Raw genomic sequence first — 10,980 nt, 5'->3', positions numbered from 1 at the left:
AATTTTATAAAAAAAAGTTTCAAAATTTGCCAGCGACAAAAGTTTGACAAAATAAATTTATTAAATATTCTCGATGAATCACACAATAAACTGGAATAAACTCTGAATATTTAGGAACACTTTTCAGTAAGCCAACATGTTTGCCAACGATTGCTCTTGGACTTTCTATAGCAATATTAACAAGCTTGTTGATAGATGCATTATTTTAACCAGTACTATTTCAAAGGCTTTCTTTATATCAACTCCAGGATTTGTTTTTCAATTCAACTAAATCTAGTAACCATTCTTTCACAATTACATCTGTCATTAAATTTTTAACAAATGTTGTCATTTGAGATTAACTTAAATATCTGTCGATTCAACCAGAGCTAAACTAAATGCTTTAATGCTTTTAAAGTCACTTAACAATTACTGTGCATCTTCAGCACTTATCTCAGATATTCTTCTTTTAGTTGCATGTCGAGAAGTAGGAAGTTGTGAAATTAATCTTTGGATTTTACAATTTTCAGGATCTAAGACTGAGAGGACATGTGAAATATTTTGATTTACAAGCTCTCCATCACTTTAAGAATGATTTACAAGCTCTCCATCACTTTAAGAATGATTTACTTATATGAAAACTTATATGTTAATTATTGTTTTGAGAAATTCAATTTTATTTTTCCTGTGATTTGAATATAGAAGAAAAATTCCTTAGAAAAAATATTTTGTTTCATAGTGGCTTTTACAATAGCCAGTTTATTGTTTGTTTTCTTTTTCAATAAATGAAAATATTCTGTCCAATCCTTATGAAATATCCTTTTCAAATTTTCTCTTCTTATTTTTGTTGCGAAATGAGTTTCTGTGTTTGCTTTATCTATTTTGAAACAATGGGTGTTGCGATAAAGTTAAGTTAATATTAAGCTAATATTATTTCCAAAAACAAGAGCCGCATATGCTCGTGATTCACCGTGCCTGCTTTAACCAATCAACATTTATATTATAAAAATCGCAAAAACAAATAAATTTTAAAAACGCTTTACATTCGTTTTAGGTATCTTAATTGAAAACCCTGCTTTTCTTGTTTTTATATTGTAAATAATCGAATACTATCTAAAAGTGATAACTATATCAATTTATATAAGAAACTCGTTTTGATTAGATAAAATAATTTGTTTATCATTTTGCTTAAAATTATTCGTAACAAAAGTTTTGAACAAAATAAATCCAACCCTCCTATGTGGTAGAATCAAAAAAGCGTGGTGTATGAGCCAGGGTTGCCAGATATTTTGCGATACCCGGTAGCCAGAAATATAAAATAAGGTATCCAGAAATGGCCAAAAGTGGCCAAAAAGTAGCCAAATTCTCCGTGATCGCATTGGTTTAATTTTCAAAAAGTAAATCTTACTGGCTAAAATAAGACAATCGGATAAAATTTGTCCAATGATTCTTTAGATCATATCAACATACCGTAAAAACTGTCGTAGTTATATAAATAAAATAAAAAGTTAAGTTTATTAGCTAAGTAAATAAAAACTTTTTTTATGTATTCTTAAATTATAAACTCTTTAATAGAAAACAATTATTATTATTATTATATATTTTTTATCAAATTATCTAAAATCTATAACAATAGTTTTTATTTAATTTGATTAAAAAAGGCTTTACATTTAAAACATATAAATTATACTCTCCCTCCCTCTCTCTCTCTCTCTCTCTCTCTCTCTCTCTCTCTCTCTCTCTCTCTCTCTCTCTCTCTCTCTCTCTCTCTCTCTCTCTCATATATATATATATATATATATATATATATATATATATATATATATAAAGAGAGAGAGAGAGAGAGAGAGACTGTGGCTTAGGAAGGTCAAGAAAATTAAGGGGGCTAAAACAAAAATTAAATGGGCATAAACAGCCAGAATTAAAATTAGAATAAAAAAATGATATTTTGACGACTTGGGGGGCTTTCGCCCTCCTGTTCATACCCCAGTATATAGCTTTTGCCAAATACTAATACTGACATAATCATCCATTTAATTAAAAAAAAATACTATTTTAAACTTGATTCTAATGTTATTGTCGTTTCTAACGTAATAATTCCTTTGTTAAAATATTGATAAAACATTGATAAAAAATTATTTCTTTTCATGGAATAATGCCATGTAAGTTTTTATATTGCTTCTTTTTTATATTAACTTGGGGTAAACACATTTATTGAGAGAAATAAAACCATTAGCAAAATTTTTTTTTTTAATTTTTCATTACACAATTGTTATATATCATCTTCAAAGTCATCAACATTTTCTGAAAATGAAGAGTCTTCAATTTCAGATTTGTACACTACATCTGAACTAAAATTAGTCAGCATTTTTTTGAGATAGTGAAATCTTTGCAGCACTTTCCTGAAAAAATTAGTTCTGATCTTATTCTTATAACAGCATCTAACATATTTAGTGAAATTCTATTTCTGGCTTTTGTTTTAGTGGCAGATACAAGAGAGAATATCCTCTCAACTACAGCATTGCTGACAGGTGTTATCAAACAAGTTAAGGCATAGTTTGCAAGGTTTTTAAAAGTATTATGCTGGAGTACACCTAGCCAAAACTGCTCAGTATCAGTTGGAAAGCCACCTACTTTAAATGGTTCTTCTTCTTTCCAATCTACAAATGGAATTTTTCGATACTGTTCTTCTATTAAACCCAAGTCATCAATTACTAGATGTAAAAAGGGCAGTTCAGAAACGTTGGGTCTTGATTCTTTACTTAAAATTATATCTGGATTCAAGTTCGATAAATTTTTATATGTCTCCATTGATGATGGTAGTCTAGATGTTACTTGACTATAAGCTTCATCTAATACACACAGGCATCTTTCTTTTACATTTTTTATTTTGATACAAGAGTCAATGCTATGATTGGACTTTTGTAAAAAAGAATCACATTCTTTTATAAATTTAGCACCAAAGTCAACATTATATATATTCTTTTTGTTACTGCTAAAATCATAAATTCTGTGCTTAAGGCTCATTTGAAACAAATTCATTTGTTTGTAAAGGTCACAGGGATCAGCTTTTGTTTGCTGAAATAAACTATTCATTCTTTCAAATTCCTGAACAACAGGTGTTATAAAGTGAAAAAATAGAAAATTTTCAGTGTCTGACATCAATTCTTTCAAAAGTCTTGCTTTGAATCTGGACCTAAAATTTGAAGGTGATAGTTCAGCACAAATAAAATAGGCTTTAAGCTCTTCCCAATTCACTAAAATGTTAAACATCACTTTTCCATGAGCAAGCCACCTTGTAAATGAAGGTTTTTCAAATGGAAGAGGGGCATATCGAGCTGTCTCAGATTTGGTAGCAGCATTCATTACATTAAATAAGTCCATGTAATTTTCACGTCTCAATGCACTATTATGAAACCAATGGGGTATTTCTGACAATAAAAAAGCAATATTAGAAGGCAATTTAGACACTGCATTTTCAATGCACAATTCTAATGAATGACATATGCACTTAAGTTGGATACAGTTAGGTGAAACATTTTGAATTCTCGTCCAAACAGAATTATTACATCCTATCATGTTTGATGCACCATCTGTGGCAAATCCTATACAATTAGAAAGACTCTGACCGCACTTTTTAATTTCTTCATCAAGCAAGTGAAATATATTTTCCCCTGTAGTTTCATGGACTAGAATTAATCCCAAAAACTTCGTCACAATTTCATTTTTTAAAACACTAAAAAAACGAACTAAAATGCACAAATGTTTATTTGCTGAAATGTCAGTAGATTCATCTATTATTATGGCATATTTTTTGTTTTTAAAGTCTTTAACAACATCATCTTTCAATGAAGGAGAAATAACATTTTTTATCAATCCCATACATTTAGTTCTATGGATTTTTACATGTTCTAGTAAACTTCCACGTCCATAAACAACAAAAACTTCATTCAAGTGGTCAACAGTGTGCACAGCACAGTGGCATGTCATACTTAAAGCCAAATGAAGTTCTGCTTTTTTAATATCTTCTGATAAATTTATATCGGTAACACTCTCAATTAATGGAGTACTTTGGTTGTGTTTCAAAGAGTTGTTATGTGTGACAAGATTGGTCATTTTAGGCTTAATGATGCAGTGACACCATTTGCAATATGCTCTATGAGTACCATCTTCAACCATTTGAACCCATGAAAACTTTTTCTCCCATATCTTTTTATATCGGCGATTAACATCATAAGAAGTCTTCCACTTTTCTGAAGACATAGCTGATTAAAATTTAGATACTAAAAATAAATAAAATCAAACTGTTGTTCTTGTTTTTTTTTTACTAGAATTGTTATTACTTCTTTATTTACTTTTACTATTACTTCGTTATTACTTTGTTATAACTTCTAATTTAGAAGTTATAAAAAAACATTAAACATATTCAACTATTTATATTATAATTTTTATACCTTATACCTGCATTAATAAAAATAACATTTTAAAATTTTAAAAAATAACATTATTTTACACTTAATAATTAAGTTATCATAATCAGCCTACTATAATAATCATTTTAAGAAATAAAATAATGGAATAAAAAAACCAAACATAGCTAAATTGCCGATAAGCCGATTATTTTTTGCGGTGGCCAGATTCACGGATTTGGCCACTAAATGGCCAATCTGGCAACCCTGGTATGAGCTACTTAATGGTAATGAAACTATCACCGCTGTTCGTTATCGAGAACAATTAGCCAGTTTTAATCAAACTTTAAAAGAGAAACGTCCTAAATATGTCAACAGACACGACAAGATGATTTTTCAACATGATAATGTTAAACCACACTTTGCTAATGTGGTTAAAGAACAGTGGGTTGATGGATAAATAACTTCAAAAGAAACCAATTTTTTCTGTAAGGTTAACAAAGTTCTTCAAATATTTCATATAGTAAAAAGCATCCGTGATGAAACTTGCATACTGAAGCAAAAAGAAAAATCAGGCTTTACTTAAATATGATTAAATCTACTTCGTTGGAGACTTCAAAAGAATACTTCGAGGCCGATTAAAAGTTCTTTCTGAGAATAAACAAAAGCCAAAAGGCCTAGATTAAACTCTTGTAAAGGAAGTTAAATCATCACATAATTAGAAGCAAATACTACTTCATCAGTTTTTGATGAACTAGATAACATCTTTGACTATTCTTTTACTAATGGACAACAATATTCTTACTGAATATATCCCTGTGTTTTTTCAACGTCTCGTGACATTATGTATGTAAAAAACTAAGTAGTAAGGATTTTCAGTTTTATCACCTATTAATTTATCAAAGGAGGAGGAGGGGGGGGACGGGGACGTCGAAATAATCAGATTTTTATATTTATGTAAGCTTTGAGGTTATCTTGTAAAATAATGCTTTGATGATTCTAAAAAACAATATTCAGTTATCCATCCTGATTGAATAAGTATGTTGTTACTTCACGACTATTTTGTAGTCTATAGGATTTAAAATGAACCCTTAGAAATAAAAGTAATGGAGGAAAGTTTCCTAATTCATTTGTAAATGAAATCGTGAGTAAATAACCACGTTCTGTTGAGCTAATCTGACCTATTCGGTTGACAACATATTTAGTAAGAATTGGTGATTTTTTTTTTCCCAATAACTTTATATTTTGATTGCAAACTTTCATTTTTTCAGAATAATCTTGACAAGGATCACTAAAAATAATGCTAAGAATCAAGTTAAGTATTTTTAGGATCCATGTAGAAAAGCAAACTTAAGTCTAATTCATGACAAGCTTTTCTGTCTCATTCATGAATAAGATAACATTCCATAAGATTAGATAATTTAAATAACCCTCTTATAGAGATACACATTTTATATGTTCGTTTTAGTAAAAACTTTTATATATGACTTATATTATCATCATAATATGATTGGAATAAACAACAAAATCTTTAATTTTACACTCAAAAAACCTTTAATCATAGTTTATTATTTTTTAAGTTTTATAGAGAGTGATTTGCTCCTATTGAACATCAGTGTTTTAATAAATCAAAGAAACAAATTTCGTACGAAATGTGTCCAGTTTTAAAACAAATTGATTCTGTTCATAACTCGCTTAGTTTATATATTGTTTGGATAATAATGTATTTATAACTTAGTATATTTAAAATTTTAAAAAACACAAATTTCTCTCTTATAAACGTATTTTTAAAAAAGTTAAGAATAAGAAGATAAAAACAAAACCAAATAATTAAAGAAACCAACAAAACCAAGACTAAGAGATTCAATCCCTCGATTATGAAATACTTTTATCCCTGATATATAAAACCAAACAATAAATTTTAAAAAAATCACTTTCCTATACACAGGCTTACTTCTACAAAATATAATTTTCAATATAGAAATCTCTAAAAATCTATTGTGTAAGAATCTAAAAATAAAATCTAAAAAAATTCTAAATAATACATATTATTATATTATGACATAATTATAATATATAATGTAAAATCTCATATTGATTTTTTTAAAAAATACTTTGAAAAAACAATTAAAATGAAAAATGTCAAAAAAGTTACTTAGTCAACCAGATCATTTGTTACTGAAGCCAAGACTGGATAATCAGACTTTCTCTGTTACCTTAATGTCTATAGCTCCAACTAAACTTAAAGGTGTTTTCTAATAACTGAATGAATTTTATTTGAATTAGCCACCATTTCTCAAGTCAAGTTTCATAACCTTATGCTTATTTTACTTAGGTGAGTTTTAAAATCTTGAAAATAACCTTTCTCATCTACAACTTCACCGACACAATTGTCTTCAAATAAATGGATTCTTTTACCAAGAGATGCAATAGGTACTTACACGTAATTAACTGATTTAGAAATAATATTACTTTAAGAAGCATTTTTAAAAAGTCTAAAGCAATGGCGCACTTTAATAGAATTATACATTTCTTACAGCTTTAACAAAACAAAAACTGTGCAGTTTGAATAAAAGGCCATTAAGTGCATTTAAAAATGAAAAAACTTTTTAGATATTTAAAAACAGAAATCTTTCTTTATTTCCCTTATTTATCATACAAAATAACAGCATAAATGGTAGTAGGTAACAAAATTTTGGTAAACACCTAAAACAACTCAACTAAAATATTTTTTATAATTCAGATTACATTTGATAAAAAACTTTTTTTAACATTTTAAAGAAAACAATAACTACCAAAATAAAAATGCCTCATATAGGTGGATCTGAACAAAACAGAAAAATAGTTTATGTAAAACATACACATACAGATATATATATATATATATATATATATATATATATATATATATATATATATATATATATATATATATATATATATATATATATATATATATATATATATATATATATATGTTTATATATATAATACAAAATCAAAATTAAAGTAGATATTACTTTAACATATGCACTGAAACTCAGGAGAAATATTGTTTATTAACTTTGTTCAAGTATATTTACTTTTCAAAAAGGAAAGAAAATGCAAAAACTTTTTTTGCAATGAATTTTTTTTAGATATTTTGGTAATGAATGCAAAAATATCTAATAAAATTCAATCTTGAGTTTTATCATATACTTTTGAATTTTATCAGATTTGAATTCATTACCAAAACATTTAGGTACAATACACACCACTAAAAAAAGAACACTGGTCTGTTTAATTGTATCCTTAGAACTTTTTTTTTATTAAGACTTTGTCCTTTAGTTGGATTAATGATTAAGAAAAGACGGTTTATAATACAGATCATAAGAAGTAATATCACTTTCGTTTTTAGCTAAGCTTTTTATTTTGATAGCTATCAAATAACACTGCAAAACACAATAAGACTTTAATATGTACTTGTTTCATTTTCGAAAGCCGAAACTTATTTGGCAGTTTCGTCAGAGCGATATAACAAATTTTAAAAGTTTAATCCGAAGTTTCGTTTTATGTTCAAAAGGCGTTTAGAAACAAGCTTCGCGATTTGTTGTGATTTTGAAGTTATATTATGTCTCGAAACCCAATATGGGAATATTTTTCCAAAATTGAAACGGATTCAAGCAAAGCACAGTGTCACGATTGTCGAAAGCTGTATTCTTTAGGAAGCAAAATCCCAAGAAAACAAACTACTCATGGGCTCAAATCTCATCTAGAAAAATGTCACAACCCTGAATATGTAGAATACATTTCTAAGCTTGCTAATCGTGAAAATGGAGCAAAAAAGCCTCGACTGGAAGATTCGTTTGGAACACCGTCGAACTTATTTAGTCCACAAAACATTTCATTGATAAGGGAAAAACAGAGTGTTTGGTCAGATGATCACCCTTCTGCAAAAAGGATTGATAAGTGCATCATGGATTTAATTATTGTAGAAATGTTGCCTTACACTGTGGTTGAGAGTGAAGCCTTTAAACGCTTGAACATCTCTGATTCAGCAGATTCTTATCGCTACAAACTTAAATCTGAAAATTATTTTCGCGCAACGCTCATGCCTGACACTTATAATATGGTTGTAGCCGACGTTAAAAAGCTTTTAAAAAAAGCAAACTGGGTCAGTCTGACTATTGATGAATGGACCAATAAAAAAAAATCCAGCTTTTTGGTTAACTTTACAGGTCACTTCATTAACCAAGGTGAACGCCATAAAGTAGTTCTGAACTCAATGGTATTTGATGAAGACCATTCTGGCATATACCTAAGTACAAAGTTGAAAGAAGCAATTAACTACTGGAATTTGACAGGTAAGGTTCATCTTGGAATTAGAGATAATAGTGCAAGTATGATACGTGCTATGGAAGCAGCTGATATTTCAGATCTCCGTTGCATGTCCCAAGTATTGCAACAAGTAATACACGATTCTATATTTTCACATCACTTGGTAGAAAATCTCATTACAAAAGCTACACAGATTGTAAATAATTTCAGACAAAGTGATGGAGCTCATAAATCTTTGGAAAGTTATCAAAACTCCAGTAACTCTTTACTGAATTCTCAGATAGTGGATGAAAATGTAAGATGGTGCAATATATATATGATGCTTGAATCTCTGGCAGAACAGCGAAGAATATTAAGTTTATACAATGGAGAACAAGAAGACATTAAGCCTTTGTCTGCTGCTGAATGGGACTTAGTTAATGGAGTTTTGGCAATTCTAAAGCCTTTTAATGAAGCAACAATTGAAATCTGCTCTGAAGATGCGTGTGTTTCGATTATCATTCCAATTTTAGCTATGCTTATTAAAAAGTTAGAGCCAGCAGATGAAGGTCCTGAATTGCGGCAGATGAAAACAGCAGTCCGAGATGCATTAAAACGGCGTTTTGATTCGTGTAAAAAAATGCCAAGTATGATATCCGCAACACTACTTGACCCCCGGTTTAAGGAAATATATTTAGGGACCTCTGAATGTGAAAGTGGTAAAGAAGAGATTATTGAGTTTTTGCGTTTAAGAAACGCAGTACCGGCCACTTTAGCCTCGGTACGTGATAAAGAAAAAACAGAATTATCTCTTCAAACAAATCTTTTTTCAGAAAAAGCGTCATCGTCAGAACCCTCCTCAACCCTTTGGGATGCGCACGATAACATCGGGATTGAGACTCCTAAACAAACAGCCACAAATCAAATTTCAGAATACGCACAACGCCAATTACTGTTCTATCTGAGCCAACCTAGAGTACCCCGAACAGCAAATATTTATGAATTTTGGAACTCTGGCCAATTCCCAGCTTTAGAAGCCGCAGCTAGGAAATACTTGTCGGCTCCTCCAACAAATCATGGTAGTAATCAATTGTTAAATACAGTCGCTCAAATTTATTCCGATCGTAGCAACAACCTTTGTGGCGAAAACGTGGAAAAACATTTATTTATGGCATGCAACATTCGTTTGCTTAATTTTGACTATTAATATCAAAAAGAATAAGTGTAAATATTAGTAATCAGTTGTTAGATATCTTCAAACTTGTTTCAATAATAACAGTAATCAACGGATTGGAATATTATTAGTCAAAATGCCAGCAATTCCGTTCTCACAACTTTCGTTTACACATCAGTATCACTCTGGGCAGCAGTCTTATTTTGTTGTTTAAATTTTAAAATTCAATGGTTCAGATTAGTTTTGTTTCTGATTAAGGGTCTTTTAAAACCTTAAAGTACTAGCATAAACAAAAAAATAACAATTTTTTTTTTATAAAAATTTTAAGAAGTACTTCACAAGTAGTTATTTACTAAACAAAGATATCCCCTAGTTTTATTAGGATAGTAAGTATGCATTCTTTAAATAACTCCCAAGAGGAACAATTATTTACTAACCTTAAAATACTCACAGAATAAAGCTGTTGTTGAGTCGTTGTGTTATGTAAAACAAGTTTATTGTTTCTGAGTTTTGTCGGTAGTGCTGAGATTAAGTTTCATTTCCATATTGAAAAATTATCTACTTGAAAAAATTTATTTAGAATAAATTTTTCAAGAAGTTCAAAACCTTTCGGTATGTAAACCGACAACGAAAAAGAACAACGACGAAAATTATGAACTAAAAATAAGAAGTTTGTTGTTTCTAATAAGGTGCAATACCAAAGATTCCACGGAAAAATTAAACTAGGCAAACAACCTAGACAATGTAGGCTGCTTACCTAGTTTATGGAAAGATAAAAAAAAATTTGCTTAATCCAACTGACGTTGGCCTAGTTTACAAGTTTTTTCCTATGTAAAAAGTAGTCCACTGTATGCACACTACTTAACAAAATAATCCCTGCATTTAGTAAATACGAACAAATATTTTGATAAATTCTTCATTTTCACATAAAAAAAAAATCTCAGAAAAGATGTTTATTTTAATGCAATTTTTCGTCAAAAGAATAAATGATCTGTCCACAAAATGTGATTTTATAATCGCATAAAGAAGTCACTAAATTTAACTAGACTAGAAAGTTGGTCGACTAAATTTAGTCTGACTAAAAAGTTAGTCGGCTAATTTTAGTTAGACTAAAACTAACCT

General features: G+C 29.2%; 2 protein-coding genes across 2 annotated transcripts; one reads left to right on the top strand and one right to left on the bottom strand.

Moving 5' to 3' along the window:
• Nucleotides 1-2,214: 2,214 nt before the first annotated feature.
• LOC149891111 (uncharacterized) lies at nt 2,215-10,590 on the bottom strand. Its single transcript, XM_090082303.1, has 2 exons — nt 10,296-10,590; nt 2,215-7,212 (listed from the first exon to the last, which is right to left on the bottom strand). Exon 2 carries the CDS (start codon nt 4,240-4,242, stop codon nt 2,341-2,343), a length of 1,902 nt encoding a protein of 633 aa, XP_089938429.1. The 5' UTR covers nt 4,243-7,212; nt 10,296-10,590; the 3' UTR covers nt 2,215-2,340.
• On the top strand, nt 7,999-9,891 carry LOC145202178 (zinc finger BED domain-containing protein 4-like). The gene is made up of 2 exons (XM_090082037.1): nt 7,999-9,403; nt 9,518-9,891. Exons 1-2 carry the CDS (start codon nt 7,999-8,001, stop codon nt 9,889-9,891), a joined length of 1,779 nt encoding a protein of 592 aa, XP_089938163.1.
• Nucleotides 10,591-10,980: the final 390 nt, after the last annotated feature.

This window comes from Hydra viridissima, unplaced genomic scaffold, assembly GCF_058129835.1.
Source record: "Hydra viridissima isolate aposymbiotic clone 2 unplaced genomic scaffold, HvirCarnegie_v1 scaffold_3, whole genome shotgun sequence".
Taxonomy (NCBI): Eukaryota; Metazoa; Cnidaria; class Hydrozoa; order Anthoathecata; family Hydridae; genus Hydra; species Hydra viridissima.
The sequence above is the reverse complement of the archived record's forward strand: the minus strand, read 5'-3'. Positions and strand labels throughout refer to the sequence as shown.

Coding starts and splice junctions, on each gene's coding strand:
- LOC149891111 (XM_090082303.1), bottom strand. CDS start 4,242: ATGTCTTCAGAAAAGTGGAAGACTTCTTATGATGTTAATCGCCGATAT.
- LOC145202178 (XM_090082037.1), top strand. CDS start 7,999: ATGTCTCGAAACCCAATATGGGAATATTTTTCCAAAATTGAAACGGAT. Junction 9,404..9,517: donor GACCTCTGAATGTGAAAGTG/GTAAAGAAGAGA, acceptor ATCTTTTTTCAG/AAAAAGCGTCATCGTCAGAA.